The 21955-nt window shown below is 43.6% G+C and overlaps 1 protein-coding gene across 3 annotated transcripts in view; it reads right to left on the bottom strand.

Moving 5' to 3' along the window:
* Nucleotides 1-18368, bottom strand: part of inpp5a (inositol polyphosphate-5-phosphatase A) — a 206406-nt gene extending 188038 nt beyond the window's left edge. The window contains exons 1-2 of one of the 3 annotated variants that reach the window (XM_080782480.1): nt 17895-18368; nt 17514-17668 (exon numbers count right to left, since the gene is read on the bottom strand). In XM_080782480.1, the coding sequence (XP_080638606.1) occupies nt 17514-17594 (81 nt within the window). In that variant the 5' untranslated portion in view covers nt 17595-17668; nt 17895-18368. Of the gene's footprint in view, nt 1-17513 lie in introns of all 3 variants that reach the window. The other 2 variants (XM_080782479.1, XM_080782481.1) reach the window with 2 other exon arrangements.
* Nucleotides 18369-21955: the final 3587 nt, after the last annotated feature.

Below are 21955 nucleotides of genomic sequence, written 5' to 3' on the forward strand. Positions count from 1 at the left end.
GATAAACTAATAACAGTGCAAAGCAGTTGAAAGGAGGATTTTCAAACCTCCATAAGTCAGACTCCAGGATCGCTGTCCTTGGTGATCTTCTGCCATCCACATTTCGGATTCAATTTGTGCCTTGTACATGGCAGCGATGCTGTCGCCATGTATGTATGTTCCGTTTTTTAAAGTGAACGCGTATGGTGGCACTGGAAACTGGAAACTTTATGCTAACAGCTAACCGCAATTATAGAGTTAAGCAAGGAATCCCCCCCCCCACCCCGCTCTGGATCGTTCCCGGGGAAACTAAAGAAAACAGAAATAAAAGCATTGAGTAATGACCCTTAGCAGATGGGTCGCCACACTACCATTCAGTGAACATTCATCTTCCCATCGCGTCTCCCCTGGTAAAAAATGGCTAATAAACAAGCAGTGAAGCTGCGAAGGTAGAGAGTGTGTGCCATCTGCCCAGCCGCCCTGGTATGTGGCCTGGCTGGCACATTTGTGCAGGCCATTCCCTGCCAGCCTCACAGACTGCTGGACACTCTGAAAGACTTCTGGCAAGCCATGGGCACATGGCCAGGGGGTGCGTGTGCATGCGTGTGTGTTCATGTATGCATGTGTGTGTGTGCATGGTGCTAAAAGGCCATTCATTATCCATTATCTATGATCTGGCTGAACGCTAAAAATCACTGCTTGGCTTTCGTCTTCTGTCCAAAACAGAGGTCTATTGTGAAGATATACTGTCCCGCGGGTGCTATGGTCTTACGCCGGCTTTAGCGCGTCAATGGAGCTCACTGATCCATCTCAGTGGTCCAAAAATAAGGAAGATGACTCGCTGTGTGTGTGTGTGTGTGTGTGTGTGTACGCTCGCAGAATGAAGCTATGCGGAAGGATAAAGACATGTTCACATGTGTGCATGCGTGAAGAATGAAGCAATGCGGAAGGATATAAAATAAGTGGAGGAGGGAAAGAAAGACTATCCCACGGGGATAGTAAAACATGGAAATGTTGTTTAAATTAAGACCAAGGCATATCACAGCCTGTCTAACCCACCACCACATGTCATGTCAAAAACCTTACTTGACCCACTATCCCAGTATTTCTCAGTTTCTGCGCCCACCACCACCTCCCTCCCAGCCTCTCTCACGGTCTATTTTTTCTTCACATGGGGGGGAAAAAAGTGGAAATTAGGTTGAGGGCCTAATTCTTCATTGTCACACTTTTTTTCCCCAAGCCGAGGCCACGAGACCCTTCCCTCCTCCGACACCGTACTGAAATGAACGGATGCCTTTTAGACAAAGATACACTTGTGGAAAGGGCTCTATATATAGCTCCCAGAGGAGATTGCATGGCGGAGGACTGGAAAAGTTGAGGCTGGGGGGAGGGGGTCCTTCAGAATGTATTGTTTGAGCTGTTCGCAGTGGAAACTTTGCCGCATCGGCGGTACTACGTGGCTGAACTGGTGGAGTGGGTAATGAAGTAAGTGATAAACCCACTCTAAGGTCAGCACACCAGGGGTGATAAGGCAGGGAGAGGGACCTCACACACACACCAAGTGCAATACGTGGATGTGTCACATTTGCGTACACATACACACACTATACCAGTGGTTCCCAAAGCGGGTTCCCCCAGGGATCCTCGAGGGAGTATCAGGGGGTCCCTAGCTAAATAGGAAACAAATAGACCCTCATGGGTCTGTAACTCAGAGTTACAGACCCTTAATGGGTCGATTTGGTTCCATTTGTATACTCTAGAGATAGAAATGCCATTCAATGGAGGAGCCTAATGCATGTCAAACTGGGGGTCCACGAAATTAAAAGGGTTGAGAATCTCTGCTAGAGCCATAAAATTCTTCTCTTATGGGGGTCACTGGCATATATTTTTCAAATGGGGGGTCCGTGGGCTAATAAATGTCAATTTGGGGGTCCTTGACAAAGGTTTGGGAACCAGTGCAATATACAACGGAACCATCTTGATGATGGATAGGAACATGGGGAAAACACACATGGTCCCAGCGACTATTTCCTGCACAGGGAGGACAGCATCATTGTAGAGCACGTGCACACACACATGGGCACGGCACGCCTTAATGGAATTCACACATCAGCTCCACTAACGGCTGTCACCATTGGAGACGAGGGCTCACAGTTTAATTTCCATTAAACCACATCAAAGCCAATCACACAAGTCAAGTCCCAGATGGTGAGACTGCTTGACCCGTTTTTGGTTCCACGTCGAAGAGACAAAGGACACACGGACAGATGGAGCGACGGACAGACGGAGCGACAGACAGACGGAGCGACAGACAGACAGAGAGCTACAGACAGCGACAGACAGAGCGACAGACAGAGCGACAGACAGACGGAGAGCGACAGACAGACATGGTGGATATTGCTTGCAATCTCACGATAGATATGTATCACGAGTCAGAGGCAACAATATGATATATCGATATATCTTGATTAAACGTTTATTCAAAATAATAAACAGAGGAGATCTTTAAATTAAAATAAATGCCGTAACAAGGGATCTGGGAAGGGAGTGCATTGCAACTTGCAAGGGTGGCTTTGATAACGTTAAAAAGAGGTACGTTTGGCAACACTGCGTCTCCCAGATGAATCATGCCGCTTAATGCTGTATCGATACAGCAGCCTCTCGATCGATTCGCCTATCATCCGGATTGTCGATCGATATGTTGCCATATTGATTCATAGAATGCACCACTAACAGACAGAGCGACACACAGACAGAGAGCGACAGACAGACAGAGCGCCAGACGGAGTGACAGACAGAGCGACAGACAGACAGAGTGACAGACAGAGCGCCAGACGGAGTGACAGACAGAGCGACAGACAGAGAATCCCTGTAAGTGTGATCAGGTTTAGGCTACATTTCACCATCTTACTGAGTCACGGTATTAATTCTCTACGTAATCAAAATTCAGTAATGTTGTGGTGGAACGCTTAAGTAGTGTGAGAGAAAGAGGAAGGCTAATCTTCACAGAGGCAGCAATGAGACAGTGGGAGGACTAATGGGGCACTATTTAAAACAGACGCCAGCCTAGAGCACCACAGTAGCTCTATCATCTGTGGAGTAACGCACCAGAATCTGCATTTCTCTCTAGCAATGGCTAACCAAGAAATAACCATCTTGATGTACACACATGGTTTTTAAACACACCATCCTTTCCAAAGCAAAACAGATGAAGAAGCATCAACAGCAGCTATCAACTTATGTCTCTTGTGAAGGGATGCCAGTATTGCGCAGACTGTGCGTGTGTGGGTGCGTGCATGCGTGCGATGCAGTCAGCATCTTGCCTTAAATGGGAACCCGTGCTGCTGCTGACTGAGTAGATTTCCGTTGCCAGCTGCTGAAGGAAGCCAGACCAGGTAGCACAAATTCATACGTGAACGTATCGTATGTCTCTCTCAACTAAGCCAATAGAACTTTCAGCAGCAAAGTTATTATTGAAATTACTACTTCAGTTTAGGTTTAAGTATAGTTTTTAAAGTGGCAAATTTGCAAATTTAGACTTTATTTGAGTGGTGCCTTACGGAGCCATGTGTGTGGGTGCCTGCCTGCCTGGGTGGGTATGAGCACGAAAACAGCATGGTTGTTTTTCACCACCTGTGCGCAACCTAACACACACACACACAAACGCACATATTACAACAAGCAAGTATGCACTCGGCAGAGTGCAGTTCTAGTTAGTAATAGATTTCCAACTCCAACTCTTGAGAGCGTAAAATTAATCCAAATTGACCCTTGGTCCCTTTGGTTTCATGTTACGCTCTCAAGAGTTAAACTATTGTGAAACATAACACAAATCTACACAATAAGTGAACGTTAGAAGAATTGTTATTTTCATCAACGAACGCCTGTTATCTCTCCTAATGGTACGAACATCAATACAGCATGGAATTGTGCACCAAATCTTATTCACCGACAAAATATTAAGTGTTGGGTACTCTGAGGGGCTAAAGGTAATCAAATGGTGGCATGTGGCTCAAATGCTGAATAAATAATGGAACTTGACATGAAAATGATGGAAAACCACTGCAGTAATAATAGCATCCAGGTGTTCCGAGCAACAGCATGACCTCAGAACAGGAAAGGGGGAGGGAGACTAGAGGACATGGTACTGGGCTCTGCTTCATCACTCTGAACGGATCATTCTCCTCTTTTTAAGTGGTGCAACCACTTCAAGGATCAGCAATGTCCCTATGTCTGTCTGTCTGTCTAGGGTACCAACAGGGGGCGCTGTTGCACCACTCACTTCAGACATATGATTGTTGAGTGGTGCAACCACTCCTACAACCAGCAATGTCCGTGTACCTGTTTGTTTGTGTACCTGAATGAGCACGAGTATGTGACTTATTTATACCAGTAGGGGGCGCCAGAAACAGAGAGAGGGGTAGTGCTGTGTCTCTAATGAGAGAGAGAGAGTGAGAGAGAGAGGGGGGAGCACCACTCAGTTCACACGAGGCTGGGTTCACATTGTAAAAGAAAGGGGGATAGAAAAACAACAATTTAGGCATTTAGCAGACACTCTTAATCCAGAGTGATTTACAGTATAGTCCGGCAGCCAACAGGTTTATTTTGTTAAAAGTGGGAAATTTGGTATATCGTTTTTTTATAGGGAGATAATATATGTGACCATTCCATTATCATCCTATATAAAGGCAAGATTTTCAAAATGTCATGAATCTGAATCCATTCCAAGCTATTGGTGGCTATGACTGTTTATAACCCAAGGAGTGTTTTTGTGCAAAACTAATGCTTGGAATGGATTCAGAATCATGCCACATTAAAGCATAATGAAATCTTGACATTTTCTTGACAAGTTATATAGGATGTTAATGATATGGTCACATACTGTATAACCCCTATAAAACAAATGGGTCAATACTGACAGCCACTCAGCAAGTGGACTCATGAATGTACAGTATATAGACAATATTTTAGGCCAAATTTCCCACCCAAATTTCACACACCCCCGGCTGCCGGACTAGTAAGCAAGAACACCATATGGTAATACGTCAAATACATAGAAATAGTCATCAAGGATCATAAGCAAGATAAGAACATTGGTCTAAGTAGAATATCTGTACAATAAAACTATGAGTATACAGTGTACACTATAGAGTGCTATGTCTACACAATATGCTACACAATAGCCTTAACTGGGAAATATTCCTACACCGAATGACTGTAGATGGAGCAGAGACAATAAGCACCCTCAATCAAAAGGCTTAGGGTTAAATAAACACCCATCCTGCCGGGAATGTGTGTCCGAGGCGAGCGTATATGGTAAACGGATGAAGAGAAGTGGAGAGTTATCTGTGGGAGAGAGAAAGAGAGACAGAGAGAGTTGGAAGAAGGGAAAGAAGACGGATGAAAAGAGATCCGTTCACGGGACAGAGAAAAGGAGTGTGAAACAAACGCCACACAAAGATAACTACATGTGCTCAGATCAGGCCAGCAGGCCCTTGACAGGAGAAAAGATGAAAAGGGAGAGGCTAGACCAAAGCTAAAGCATCCCCGCAGAGCGCTCCGCCTCCTTCCCTGTTCCGATCAGCTGAAAGGCCTAGAGAGATCAACCAATTCCCTCTCAGCCGCCAGGGGGTCAATTCAATTTCAGCTCAACCAATTAAAAAAGTTACAAGCAGATATGCATTGACACAGGCCTACTACAGACATTATGGGTTAACCCAATCCAGCCATACACAAGATATCTCGAGGAAAGCTATTATTACCTTCTGGGCCATCCACGAGAAACACAAGATTAGATTAGAAAATATTCATGTCATGTTTATCCATCCTTTTGTTTAGAGCCTACGATGAATTAACTGGGTTTTAAATGAACACTGTATGCTGGTACCAGGCAGCACCACCACATACATGTGCTGGAGGAGACTTACTTGAGCTTTTCTGGATAACAGTATGAATTGGGGGTAGCGTACTGTGCTCTTCTCTCTAGAGCTGCTAGGAATACTGGTGTTCGTTTGCGTGTTGTGTGTGTGTGTGTGTGTGTGTGTGTGTGTGTTTCTTCGGGTTTACAAGATAAATTTGTGCCAAATTCCATTTGTAAACAGAATGACGCGAACGAACGGTGCATAAACTCTGTGCTGCTGAATTCCAGTTATAAATACCAACACTGATCATGCAGTCACACTGTTGAGAACAGGCATGCACACAAATAATACGCACATTATACTGTACCTCTCCAACTCAATGCCATCAGATTCAGCACACATACAACACTCTCTAGCCTCACCGCAAAGTCAAACAACTTTGTCAACTTTGACAATGGAGAGGCCCTAGGGCCACCATATTTCCACACTCACTCCAGAGGGCCACATTGCATATTACTGTAAAAAATAGCCGATCTACAAGCTCAAAACCTGCCGCAGTGCGACGTGTTTTGAGCTTGAAGATCAGCTATTTTTGCTATATTTTAATTGAATCAAATTATTGATTTCAGCTCATTTCAGTTAAGTGAAGGTGGCCCCCAGGCTTCCAGCTGCCCGTGCATACCGTGCACAAATATAGCACACCCACCGCCCGCCACGACACACCCCACACAGACAGCAGCCGGCCGGGAAGTGAGGCTTTCTTTTTTTTAAATGGTTAATAATGGGCCCTGCTGTGTGTTTACATTCCTGTGATTATAGGGCCAGTGTGGGCTTGCCTTGCCTCGTAACGTCATTATGAGAGGAGCAGCAGCAGCATGGAAGCAGGAGTATCGAAGGCCTGAATGTAATTTATGCAGCGTGTTACACAAGCAAGGGGACAACGTTCATGCTTAGGCCTGTCAGTACAAAACAACCCCACAGGGAGTGCAGTGCCCGATAGTCTGTCGGACCCACGGTTGTCCACAAACGGCTCTGGTCAGGCTCTGCCAGTGTGCCTAATTAGCCCAAGTGCCCTCACCTGTGCAATTTCAAGCCTCTGCCTCAGCCAATTGATTGCCATGGCAACACCACACCTGCCAATTGATTACTTAACCAGTCCATTTTCCGTCAGTTTGCACTCTTTAGACACAGGCAGACAGACAGATAGATATCTCCATGACAGACAGATACAGAGATCTCCATGTGGGACACAGACAGACAGTTAAAATGGGTGCTATGACAATGGGTATAGCATACTACAGAGATATTCATATACAGTATGGGTACAAAAGGGACACAGACAGATAGTTAAAACGGGTGCCATCAACAGGTATTATGGTTCGCAAGTTGCATTGTTTTCAAGTAGGCCGATGGCCGACTGGCACGTACAGGTCTAGTAGGATAAAATGGATGAATAGGTCAGTCATTTTTGCATATATATTTCAGTTATTTGTCATATCTTCCCTGTGCATTTTTTTCATAAAAAATGGTTATCATGAATCATACGTAAGCTAAGAACGTAACAGTGGAATATCTATATAATTAAACTATGCATGCTAGTGCTACAAAAAATCACTCAAAACTGTACAGATCCCTACTACTGCCATATTTAACATATTGTGTGGAAGTGTGGGGAAATACATATAAAACCATAGTTCATCCCATCTTTTTGCTACAAAAAAAAGCTATTAGAATTGTAAATTTGTCTGACTATTATGCACCAACAAACCCACTTTTTAATGACACAGAATGACACTACTCTCATTCCGATACGGAAATAGACAAGGAAGAGGTGGAGGTGTGGCAGGACATTCATACAGGGGACAGGAGGAGCTGTGACCACTAATGCACTATATTATATACATGGAGAATGGCGTCAGATAGAAACACTTATTTGTATTACATTTTGTGTATAACACTTACAATTAACACTGTTACATTGAACTGTTACATGTACAAGAGTATGAAGCAAAAATCCTGAGTGTTAATTTAACTCAGTGTACAAATAGAATCAGTAATGGTCCATTTGTAGTACACTCATGAGTCACGACTCACGACACGGGTACAAATCGATATGAATGCACTAATAAAAAAGGAACTAGCATGCCTTTCGTTTTAATGAAAAAGCTCAAAGCGGACGGTTGGTTCACATGCCGTAAAAGAATGTTGCAAAAATAAGTGGACGTGACAAGTTAAAACGTTCGGACATCCGGGTGAGCTGCGCCCAGCAGCACCCTGCGGTGGTGACACGAACAGAAAACGATAGCTTGCGCTCCAAGCAACGCTGACAGATTTTTCCATCGCACTCTATTCCATTGTGCTGCACGAAGGATCGAGGCGCCCACTTATGAATGAGTCCTTGGCCCCAGCAGAGAGAGCGTGTGTGTGTGTGTGTATCTGTCTGTCTCTGGCTTTCCCATCCAGGATACTTATGGCTTTTGGAGTGGACCTGAGCTTCCCCTCTGCTGCTCCGCTCAGACACTCCCAACCCTTATCCAAGTTCCTTATCAGTACCGGGTCCGGAGGGGCAGAGGATTCAATTGTCTCTTTGTGCTCACACACACAAACACTGTATCAACTCCTCCTGAACAGGGAGGGGGTCAATGAACTGTGGAAAAAGTTGGGCTGTGTTGGGACCACATTGAAGTCCCTGTAATAAGCCGTTTATTGTGTGTGTGTGTGTGTGTGTGTGTGTGTGTGTGCGCGCACAGTACGTCCATACCTAATGTGTGCCTGGTGCAGTGTGCATGTGTCGAACCCCCCTGTGGATCCATAAACTGAATGGCTGTGCGTGCATCACAGCCCTTGGGACAGCCAACTATAAACTCACTGTCTAGCCCAGTGACTGTCTGCTTGTTTGGGCTGGAAAGATCAACAGATCTGGCCAGCGGGAGGGGCTCAGCTGATTCTCTCCAACATAATCATGAATACAATTGTCCCAGCAGTACTGTACCTAATGCTTAACTCCCAGGCAGGCCTACAGTACAGTACAGTACAGTACCTCTGCTTAGCTCCCAGGCAGGCCAGCAGTACTGTACCTCTGCTTAGCTCCCAGGCAGGCCAGCAGTACTGTACCTCCGGCAGGCTGTGCTTAGCTGGGCAAGGCCTATACTGACGTGCCCTTTCTCTGTTCCTGGGGCATGGTGAGGGGCACCATCATTCATTAATAGTGAATTGGACAGCCTCAATTATTTTATAGTTCAGATTGTAACATTTCAACAACAAATTGAAATTGCACTTCTTCAGAACCAGTCAAACAAATTAATGCCTGATTTTGTTTTGCGCTGGGAGAAAAAAAAACATACGAGGCATGCAGCGCTAGAGGCTACTAGAACTACAACGATAGCAATTGTACTGTATGTATGATGAGTGATGACTACTGTCACATGGACAGAGAATGGATAGGCAATGGGTGCATTCAAGAGAAACCAGCAGACGTAACAAACTAAAACACTTGGGGGAAGTGGTAGCTGTTTGACGTCTGAATACAAGGGAAAGGCTGTAATATGTCTATATGAGTGAATCACGTTACTATTATTTTGCCATCCGTGTCTAAGTGACTAAGTATGAGCTTGATTAGGAATATCTCACAATACTGATGAATAGCAACAGAGAGAACAAGAAAACACAGCCCGCCAGTGGTTCCCAAAGTGGGGTCCAGGGACCCCCTGGGGTCCTTGAAGGAGATCCAGGGGGTCCCCAGCTAAATGATAGTTCGTAACGAAATGGACCTATGGACATGGGTCTGTTACTCTGAGAGTGTACAAGTGTAACCAAATGGACCCTAATGGGTCCATTTGCACACTCAGTTAAATTAATAGTGATTTTACAATATAAATTGGGGTCCCAGAGATAGAAATGCCATTAAATGGGTGTCCGTAGACTAATGCATGACAAACTGTGGGTCCTTGAAATTAAACGGGTTGAGAATCACTGCCATTATAAAAATGATGGGGGTCCCTGGCATATAATAATCCATTTTATTTATAAGGTGCCTTTCAGGGCACTCAAGGTCGCCATACAACAAGATAAAAACAGGTGGGTTTTGAGGTGAGTTTGAAATGTGGTAAATGAGTCCATGTTTCTGATATCAGGGGGGAGGGAGTTCCAGAGGTGAGGGGCAGAGCGGCTGAGGGCTCTTGACCCCATGGCATATGTTTTTAAATGGGGGTCCGCGGGCTAATAAGTGTCAATTTGGGGGTCCTTGACATGAAAAGGTTTGGGAACCACTGATATATAGAAGTTCACACATCCTGCAAAGCTGGTCAAAGTATCATTCCTACGCTAGCTGCATAGAGTGATCTCGGTATATATAGAAAGAAACCTGATTGGCCTGAATATAATGTAAGTATAGGTTTTTTTCCAATGAAAATATCCTAAAAAGAAAAATGGGGTTGCATTATAATCGGGGACTAGACTATTTGACATTCAATGTTCTTTTTCCACAAATGAGTGGGTCGTCTTATAATCAGAGTCGTCTTATATTTGGCACAATACGGTAATGGAGATTCTGACTTCCAATTGTATACATCTGGTTGAGATTGTAGCCTATTGTTCAAATATTTGCTTTGGCAATGTAAACGTATGTTTTCGCTGCTTAGGGTGTCTGTCACCGATCTGGGAACCCATCTGCAAAACAAAGGGAAGCAGAGACTAGAGTGTTGCTTGCACATATACAGCATGTGACACTGTCACATGCTCAAACACAACAAACAGAGCAGACCATTCACAAATCACCTTCTTGTGTTGCCCTACGCTAGAAAAAACAGTAATGGAGAATTTAAACCTCAACCTAATTTCACCTCCTTTTATCCTGCTAATCCTATAAAGACTTGGGGTGCGTTATGTATCGCAAACGAAAGTTGCAACTCAAACATTTTTTTTGTTAGACAAGGGTTTTGGTTTGTACAATACAATGCCAAATAGGGGGGGGGGGGGGATTAAACCATTTTGTAACAGTTGTCGTCGTTATGGTTTTGTTATTTACACGGCAGATTTGTGGCATGTTTCTACTAGCCAATTTGACATCAAGAATATTATTTAGTAGTGTGCCATTTCAACATAACATTGTCATGCTATGCCTGAGGCAACAAAACAAATACATAAGTATGTGGCAATCTGGATTATTTTATAGAGGCCTCCTTGACATATTCCCCCACTTCGAAATGTTATGAGACTTTCAGGAGGACGGCAGAGCGCACAGGACACGAAAATAGTGACAGGAAAACGTTTCCATTTCTGCAGCAACAGACGTGCTGGAACTGGAACTGGAATGGGTACTACGTTTGGCAGAGAAAGGAAGCCAGGGAGACAGGGTTGTCAGGTGGCGTCTACTTTCAAAAGACTCGAGAGGAGCTCCTCTCGTGAGGACGGCTTTGATAAGAGAACAGGCTGAGGGTGGCGAACAGCGAACTGGAGAGGATACTCTCAACACAACCTCTCAAGACTCACCTCTGTAATCACACACTTGAGCTTCAACAAATCCAAATTTGATTAGAGCCCGTGTCTGACACCATAAAGCAATAACCCACGGTACTATGGCAGTACCACACTAAAAATAGACACAACTGGCCACTCAATTACTACACGTTATTCACTTTACGGCCTGTCATCAGCCATGTGACTGTGTCCTTAATAATAGTGTGCACTGTGCAGTGTCTAGTTTATTTGTGGACCATGCTCACCCACCCCACTTGAAAAGGACATCGGCTTGGCCAAGCCTGGTAGCATCACAAAAAGTGAAGCCTTCGCAAATGCACACATGTATGCTGCGCTACAATAAAGCCATTCAGGACAGGATACAGAGAGTAGTAGAGTCTCTGCACAGGGAGACACGCCGTTCAAGGGGTTATTTCTTTTTCCCCTGCTTCATTCTATCTTTAGTAGTGTAAATATGCCGGCTCGCTGGGGTCTGGATCCATTTGTAATGAGACATTCTGTGATGGTCTGAGCTAATGAGCTGCCAGGGGACGAGAGTGAGACAGAAAGACAGATGCAGAGAGAGACTGTAAGCCTCATGAGACAGGGAAGAACAGAGAGACAGAATAGGTGACATATAGGAAAAAAAATACCTAGAATGGCCCTGAAAGGGGCGAATGGATGGCAGGTTTCTTTAGTGTTGGGTAGCAAAACAGAGAGGGCTCTATGCATAGTATTCCATTACATCACTACATGGCCATGTCGACTGGCCAACAAGAGGTGTTTTGTAATCAAAACGACATGCACTCGTAATCAAATGAAAGGCCCCAGCCAACGGCCAGTGTTTACTGCAACGTGCTACACTGGAGGGGAACGTAAATAACCTTGTAGTATGAAGACAGACATCTCTACACCGAGGCACTGCTCTCAGAGGGAGCTCAACCCTCCACAGCCATGCAGACGTCGCTCACCACAAAGTCACATGCCAAGTACCACTGCCATCTAAAACATAATCAGTTAATGGACATATTATTAAAGGAAACATTTTCCAAAAATATCAAAATCACACGATGAGGAAACATTGCTTTGAAATGTTGTCTTATGTGTATCTCGACGATACTGCAAATGTGAAAATGTGACCTCAATGTCTTTCGAGAATAAATAAAGGTTTGAATGAATGTATAGTCCTTCACGTATGTTCTTGAGAACCGTCCGACTGATCACGTGTATCGCAGAGGATTTGAGTGACCAGCATGAAGTTGATCAGAAACATTGTCCAGAACAGACAATTTGACCAATACTGATGACATTAGGGATCGGCATGAAAAGGGACAGACAGACAGACACTCAGATAAAGGCTACAGTGGGTGATTGGGTGTATGCATTTTCAACTTGCATTTGTTCCCGAGTAGGCCGGGGAGTACTGTTCAAATAATAGCAGATCTACAAGCTCACAATGTGCCATACAGTACATGATCGCAGCACTTTGTGAGCTTGTGGGCCTGGGGATTTTTGCTACTCGTCATATATAGAGCTCAGTCAATATTCTCACTACCGTAAGGCTAGTACAATTATCATCTGGCAAGATCCTGCTGAACGTTTCACTGGGAAATCTATACCAGATCAAGCTCTAATGATGCACTCTGTCTGTCACTGTCTTGTCTGTTATTCTACAAATGCCTTCTGAATCCTGACAGTTTTCTGAAAAACCCGTTTCTACTGTATGTCAGTGGTTCTCAAACTATTTCATGACCCCCAAATATATAATTGGACGCCGACCCCCATCTGAACGTTGTTCCAGGGAGTCAGGGACCCTCCAGAATTTTTCAATAGGTAAAGTATAACATACCAAAAGTGATTCCCGCCCAGGATGGGTTAATGGGGTGCCATCAACATAATAGCCTAAGAAACTACATGAGAACTACATACTGTACTAGTAGGTCAAAGTACCAATGTGAAAACAATGTGCCGTATACAAATTAGCTCCGTTTGGAACCTCAATATCTACATTTTAGCTCCGAGATGAGGTTCCGTGGCAGGATATCTTGGAGCTAAAGCGTAGATATTGAGGTTCCAAAGTCCAAACGGAGCTATATACAAATCTATGATGCCTAAACTTAAATAATGCTGCCATCTGAGTACAAATAGTGTACCTCAATAATATGGCAACTGCACCACTAGCAGGAAAAAGTCGAGGCGTTACCTACATTAGCCAGGTGTAACTCCTAACAAGCGTGTGTGTGTGTGTGTGTGTGTGTGTGTGTGTGTGTGTGTGTGTGTGTTCCCAAGTGCAAATAGCGGAAAATGACCTTTCCATTTGGATGACTGCAGGAAAACAAAATGTTTGCCATCAATATTAAAGTCAAACGCCTGCCTGGAGCTATTGCACAGGACCTAGGCTCCTTGTGGGTGTCTTGTCTCACATGGCCTCTGTCTCCTCCCTCTCTATGCCAATTTGTCCAGTCTCTCCACTACACTGACCCATCTGAAATAAAGCATAAAATGCCACCATATATGGCACAGTCTCATTACTTTTTAAAGAACCTACAGTTAATTTTAGGATGAAGTGTTTTCTGACTTAGCCTTAAGATAGTTTAAGTTATAAATGTTCTGACTTCATATTGAAGGGGGTCTTCTAAAGAAGCCAAAAAAGGTGACGTCACAATGCCAAATAGCAGTAAAACAGCCTTTACTTTCAGCGGCTCCATATGACCGACCGTGTTGAAAAACACAACATGATTGATAACTGGGACTTGCCAAAACAGGAATCCATGAGTCTTAAGTGTGACTCCAGTTAACTAGCCAACTCCAATATCTTACCACAGGCAAGCATCTCACAAACATGTGCATCTTGAAGAATATGATTGTAATTTGTATTGTATGTTTCTAGGTAGTAACTGATTCACCCATTTTGGGCGGGAACCCCTTTTGGTGTTTTAAGCATTGTTATAATTTAGCTATTGAAAAATAGCAGATCTACAACTTGTAGGTCAAATCAAATCAAATCTGATTTGATTTGATTTACAACTTGTATGTCTGCTATCTTAAAAAATCGTGAAAATGTGCCTCAAATCTTATCTCAAATATATTCTTTCAGTTTTTAACTCAAATATTAGCTTCTGGGGGGGGTCCCATATTTTCAGATGGGGTCAACATTTTAAAAATTTCGACATCGGGTTACGAATATATCGACAATCGGATGAGTCCAATTGATTTTTTTAATTTAGCAGATTTAATGCACACAGCTGAGGCGGCACACACTACAGCCAGACCAGTCATGTGTGATCACTTGTTGCGGCTTTGAGAGCAAATCTTTTCTTCTATTAAAAACAACCTCTGGTCTTGTACTGCATGGTTGTGACACAAGTAATTTGCCGTGATGTGTAGTGTTCAAAACTCCTCCACTGAATGGAGCAGAGGAATACAGAAGCTTTTGCTTTCCTAGTTTTCTATTTATAAACTACTGTACTTTTGATGATAGCTCTGTGTGTGGGTATATATATATAAAAACCCGTTATCAAAAGATCCAGCACTTGATTCTTAACTTTTGCTGTCAAATCTGATATTAAAACTTGTCAGCTTAACACTCGTTGCAAGTCCCTTTAGTTACAGGGGAGGGCTCCCCGGCCAGGTGGATAAAAATCACACCCATATGATTTAAGTGATGTAACTCAGTGTGGCGGTCCCCGGGGGGTCCCCGGAACTTGTGTGTGTTGAAGTATAACTCAAGCTTAAAGGACTAGGGAGATGTTCTCACATTATTGCTTTGATAGCGCAAATATATCCTAAATCAGTGATTTTGGGGTGGACGATGGGATATTTTGGCATATCGCCCAACCTTACTAGGTAGCGATATAATATACGATTCTACTTGAAGGCCATCTGAATAAAAGCATTCACTGTCACAGATTACCTTATCTTGATCAGGTGTCAAGGAAGGGACAGACACAAGCAATGACGAACACACATACAATAGCATGGTCATCTTGTGAGAATCAATGAAAACAATTAACTATATATAACTCATGGTTTCCCCGACAGTAGACTGAGAGGAACTGGAGAGAGCTGTGGAGTGGGGGTCGGGATTCGAACCTAGCAACATGCTGTAAATGATAAATGGTGCCTTTATATATAGCTTTGCATAGATTGTGCATAACATTCACCCAATCACACACACACACACACATCCATACACTGATGGCGGAGGAAACCATGCAAGGCACCAACCTGCACATCAGGAGCAATTTGGGGTTCAGCGTCAAGGACACTTCGAAACCAACTCTGGAGGAACCCGGGATTGAACTGGTAACCTCACGGTCCCCATCCAGCTGCTCTACCCCTGTCTGGCTGGCATTGCAGCCTAATGTGACCGGACAACCATGCCGGCGACACGGGCCAAAATACCTACTTCTAGCTTTCTTCAAATTCACAATAGTGATTTGAGTAAAGCTAAAGACATCAATTTCCACTTCCGAAATTCACTCTTTGGGATTTTTGTGGAATGTTGTGTCTAATACGCATTTGATACTTTCAGGTCACAAAAGTATTTGTGATATGATGAGCAAGAGTCCTAAAATGTTACTGTGGTCGATTTATACAGTCATACTAAAAACTAATGGGACTAGGTGAATTACACGCCTGTTGTGCACATGCTAGGTATCAGTTTTGTATCGTTTGCCTTGCGGCGCCACACTGGATTCCAAGATATCACTTAAATGTACCGAATCAATGTAACATCCGATATGAAATATTGATATTACATATTGTCCAACGTTTGGGACATTTTACAACATGATATGGTAATTGAACACCAAAATCATGGCTGCCATCTGTCCTAAAAGTTATCCTGTTACAGCAACTATTTTTAAGTTTTCAGATTTCAAAATTCGACATTTTTCCATGCATGTTAAAAAGTCTGGTGGACAAAAAATCCACAAGACACCCAAAGCTCAGCGACTGGGCCGTGACTAGCTCAGCTATTTATAGGCTTACTCCAGTGAGAGAAATGCTTTACTCTCATGTTTGGGACCAGCGGTTCACACGGGTATGGGGAGTGAGGGAGAGAGAGAGAGAGAGAAGGAGGGACAGGACTTACTTTGTGCCTATTGACACAACACTGAAAGTGACACACTATGTTTGAACTTGGAAGAGTTTAAATCACAAACAATGATCACACTTGGGCTACCACCATCATTTAGGACTACTGCCAGCGCAAAAAAGGTCAAATGATGCTACATAGGGAGGAGACAACACAGGGAAGCTCCGGTATACTATAAATATTAAATAACAGTATTTAAAAATGTCATTCCATGTATATTCACAAATAGTAGCCCACAGTAAGAGACTAGTCGTCTCTCTTGATAAGCTTATATATATAGCCAAATTAAACTATAGTGAACACTAGAACATGCCATATGGTTTCACTTTCTACAGATTAGCCAATATGTGATTTCCTTAAAGACACAAGTCTTGGTGAGTAAATAAAGATGATCGTCATGACGACAATCTCAAGCAGCTAGTATTTCTATGCTTGTATAGGGCTCCATTACACACACATATATATATACACACACACACACACACCTGACACATCAACAAACAGCTCCTGCATGTATACACATGGTGCAAAAACTTTGACAAGTCCTAGGAGGCAAGCAGCACTGACTGAGCCAGATGTAGCCTATAAATTATTCCCTGTATGGGACTCACTGAACGGTATAAAGAAACAGTTACCTTAAATGTGGGCCACTTGCAACACTACAGCAGTTCAAACCAGGCAGATGATGATCGATTTTGCGCAATCAATACTTGATTGCGTATTACATTGCTCTTAACACACACACCACAAGCATATATGGTGTATATACAAATGTTATTTACCACCTACACACGTATACTTATGGTTGTGACTTATGACTCGAGAGAGAGGCCATAGCTATGGGTTTATGCACCTAGTATAATGCTATGTGTAAGAGTATAGTGGTGGGGTTTACTGTATACTAGCCTGAAGGCTGGCTGCTACTGCATGCATGCTACAAACCAACCAGCACACGAGTCGTGATCATCAACCATAGAACAGGACGTGGAAAAACGGCAACAGTGTAACCACAAGCAACCACCTTCTCGGAAACATATTTCGCACATCATCACCCGTCAAGAGTCAATAGGACTAGACACACTGTAGCGCGGTTCATCAGACAGACAGACAACACTCACATCTTCAAAGAGAGATCCAACGTTGGCCGTCACCAGCAGCATTCCCGTGCCCTGTTGTTGTGCTGTCAGCTTCCCAGCCATAGTAATGCTCGCTCTGTCTCTCTCTCTACTGCAGGCAGGTCGCTCGGGGAGGACTTTGATGGATGTTAAAAGAACTGAAAACAAACAGAAGTCCGGTTGTTGTGCATCAGAAGCGGGCTAAAAAGAAATAAACGCAGGAACAGACACTAGTGTGAGACTGCAGCCAGCGACTCGGCTCGTCTCGCATTATTAGCAGCAGCTGCGGTGGTTGCTGCTGTGCATTCTACTTGCTTCTTTTCTTGGGGAAAAAAGGTGTTCCGAAGCAGAAGAAGAAAGAAAGATAAAGAAGGTGATGTTTACCCGGTATGTATTTGGACTTGTACTTTTTTACGTCCAGGGCCAGCCCATATCGTAAAACTTTCCGTTTGTATTATTAAATCCACGGCGACTGTCTGCTGCTAGTGTAGTGGGTTCTTCTGGCTCATTTTTTCAGCGACGAGTGAGTGTTCAGTCAGCGTCGCTGCTTCGTTCGCCTAGCGGTTTTTTTTTGTGCAGTGTAAAAAAGTCTCTCTCCCTCTCAATCATTCAGAGCAGAGGAGAAGCACGCCGACTAGCCTCCCGGACGATTTGGCTTGGTGGTTGTTTGGGAGAGAGAGGATAATAGGAGAGGCTTCACCTACGTCATCATCGTGCCAATGGAAAATCAAGCCGTGGCCGGTCGTAGGGGGCGGGGCCAAAGCCCGAAAATAGCCGATCTACAAGCTCACAGTCACAGACAGTGCACTGCGCACACCACCACCCTTTTCATTTATTTTAATATTATTTGTAATCTTTGCTCTACTATTACCAGCGGTAAATTATGTAAAACACAATAACTGACTGGCTACTGCTATAGCCTACATTATTTTACCTCTCCTATAACTTGCAAAGTTTAAATACCTTTTAATTGATTGATTGATTGAAATGTATAGTAATTGATGCCCCAAACTAAGACTGCATCTTTGTCTTTTTAACAAAACATTTTTATTAAAACTTGGAAACCGACTTTCCGAGAGCTTTTACCATGGTGGGGACCCACAAAGTAGAATAAGGAATTTTCAAGTAATCCACAGAAATATCAGTGGTGTTTTCAGCTGTTGGTTCAATACAAACATTTGACTGAAAAAAAGGAAAGAAAAACAAAAAAAACAAAAAAAACTAGGTCATAATGTTTGTTTAATGTCTAATGTCCAGCCATGGACGGATTAGTCTGCATACATACTTTAATATCCCCTGCTGGGTTTGAGCAGATCATTGCGGGATCATAAGCAGGCCCGGATTAACAATGTGTATGCGCCTCCAGGGCCTGTAGCTTGCCGGGCCCTGTGCACGACTATTTTAAATATAGATACAGCTGTTGCTTCTGTCAAACGTATTCATATAGGTCACCGATTTTAATGTAACGCAACATAGGAACCCCAGCCCAGCTAGTGTTTTTGGTCGTCCAACAGTTTCTTAACCACTAGGTGGGAGCCTAGGAGGAGACTCAAAAATGGCAGATCCAGTGTAGGGGAGCAGCCTTATAACTCTATGGGAGCACCGGAGCAGCCTTATCATTTCAGAGCATACCTATTTACACGCACCTCGACAGTGGGTGCAGGGCCAATAAGGCAATTATGGAAGGAGGCAGGGCCCGCACACCATTCTTTTGGTAAAGAATTACTTTATTGAATCGACAGTACCTTATAACTCTATGGGAGCAGCCTTATAACTCTATGGGAGCAGCAGTGATAGTGCGTTCAATTCACTGGGTGCGTGAACGCAAAAAGTGTCGTTCTTGATTGTGTTACGCGAGTGCATGGGGCATTTTCATTTGGTGTAACGCCAGGGCCCTTGGAGGGGTTGATTCAGCACACAAGTAGGCCTACCACGTATACGAGACAGGTCTCAGTCATGATTATCAGTATGACCACACTGTGGATCCGTTAATCAATATTTATTTTGTATCAGAATTTAAGTCACTTGACCGTTATCCTAGATTAGCTCCACTACAAATTTGTCAAGCAAAACCCTGTGTTACCGGTATTTGTAAATGAACACCAACTGCGATGCCACTGTCACAGAGACATGTAACAACAAGTTAAAAAAAACTTTCATTGAAGTTAACAAATGGTACACCACCAGAACACAACATTACATAATGAACAGTAAATGTGAACAGAATACAGAATTACTTGTGTTATTACGACCTCTATTGCAATAGGGGCGAGACAGAGAATAGCAATAATCTAGCCCCTACCCACAGCTTTAATTACTGTAAGTAAACTACACCAGGTCAAACAGAGACACCAGTCTCCCCAACGAACACTGAAACAGGATAAAAGGGCAGCAAAACAAATGGCAGCACATCCCTATATAAGCTTAAACTTTACACTATAGCTTATACTTTAAGTACACAGCATAATATATAAATACAGCGCACATCTTACAGATACAGCAAACATGTACAGTACGAGTTGTGTGTTGAGATGGAGGGATTATATCTCCAAAATCTGCCCGGGAACGCCTCGGGATCCCCCATGCAGAACGAAGTTACTAATGTTGCTCTGGAGAGGTAAGTCTGGAGCTCTGGTGGAGCTGCGGTTGAAGATGGATGGATGGATGGATGTACAGTAGGATGGCTGAGTCAAAAAGGCTGCAATGGAGCTTTCCGCAGTCTTATTGTATGCCAGTACTGATGCTGTCAGTCCACCTCCAATCTGGGCCACCGCGCACTGCAAGAAAGAACAGCATAGAGTAAACCGGGAGTAAGCAACCATAGGCCCAAACCACACCAGCTGCAACTCCTTGCAGTGGCATGCACAGATAGACACAGATAGACCCTCTGGACAGCAATGTGCCCTTTTTTAAATATCACACTATTAAGGCAACCGGCCGGTTCCACGCGCTCCTTGGAACTCCTTGCAACAAATCAAGCCACACCAATGCAACTCCTTGCAACTGCCATTGGGAATAATGGTTGCAAGTAGTTGCAAGGAGTTGCAAGGAGTTGCATGGTGACCCTCTGGTGTGGTTAAGGCTTTAGGCACGAGTACCAACATTGGCACAGGGAATAGGGGAGGATGATCACTGGCATGTGAAAGAGAGGTTTTTGAGGGGCCCTCCTATGCACATCTTTTTTGCTGAGCATGGAATGTGATATGAAGATCGCCCCTCACTTCACACGAGTGTGATTTTATTTCTATTAAAAAAAAACAGTTCAGTCAGTTAAATTAAGTCCCCTCACATTTATACAACCGCCTGCACATACTTCTACATTCATTCAAACTCCTAACTCTGACTGGGGATAGATAGATGGGAGAGATAGTCTAATGATTATTACATCCTTTTTTTATGATTCAAATTTGTATTGCTTTTTTCCATTAATTTCACAAACATTTAAGACAAACGAAACAAAACTAGACATTTTTTTTGATTATTTTTTCTAGATTATTACATCCTGATGTGAAAGAAAATATTTCTAAAGAAGAAGAAATAAAGGTCTATAGCGGCCTAATGGACAATGAAAATCAGTTGGAAATATTTAATGTTGATGTCGTGTCATCAAAATGTAATGTTGATATTTCACATTTCAAACTTGGCACTTCATGTGAAAAAGGCTGCCGACCCCTGGGTCTGAAGTAAACACATGCAAACTGCATAAATTATTGATAAATTATCCATACATCCATTAAGTACATTCATTGTTGACCTCTACAGTGAAGTGTTGTAATGTGCCTGCCAGCTAGCAAACGACCACCACCGAGTATGCATACAGTTCAAATGCAGCGCTGAATGAGCACTTGGTACAGAGGCACCATGGTACACTGTACAGTATGTACAGTATGACTGCAGCTGGGCCACACACACATACAGCAGCAGAAAGATAAGCAGAAGGGGTATCCAGGGGCAAGACGGAATGGTTGGAGGATAGCCCCACAGCCTGTCGTTAGTATTATCATTGATATTAGATAAAGAGGGGTATGGGGAGACAGATGGATGTGGCTAACTGGAAGCCTTTTATTTCTGAAGAGAGCTGAGAGATTACCACCAAAATGAGCTTCAAAGTGCTCACAGCTGTGTCTGGCATGAGAGAGAGGAGGTGTGTGTGTGTGTGTGTGTGTGTGTGTGTGTGTGTGTGTGTGTGTGTGTGTGTGTGTGTGTAAGATTTAACCAGCTGATCATTTTTTGGGTCCCCCCCCCCCCAGTGCATGTTCGTTCGTTTTTGGTTTTGTAATCATCTTTTCGACCTAAATTGAATTCATCAATGGCCAATGAAGAGGTATAGGAGCCCTTATCAGGGCCTCAAACCCAGTACCGTGCAGTCCAGTTTCCCTGAAGGGCTCCTGAGAGCCAAGGGCCCCTGGGCCACGGCCCCACCAGCCCAATGGCTAATTTGGCCC

Source organism: Protomyctophum bolini (assembly GCF_963924005.1).
Source record: "Protomyctophum bolini genome assembly, chromosome: 14".
NCBI lineage: Eukaryota > Metazoa > Chordata > Actinopteri > Myctophiformes > Myctophidae > Protomyctophum > Protomyctophum bolini.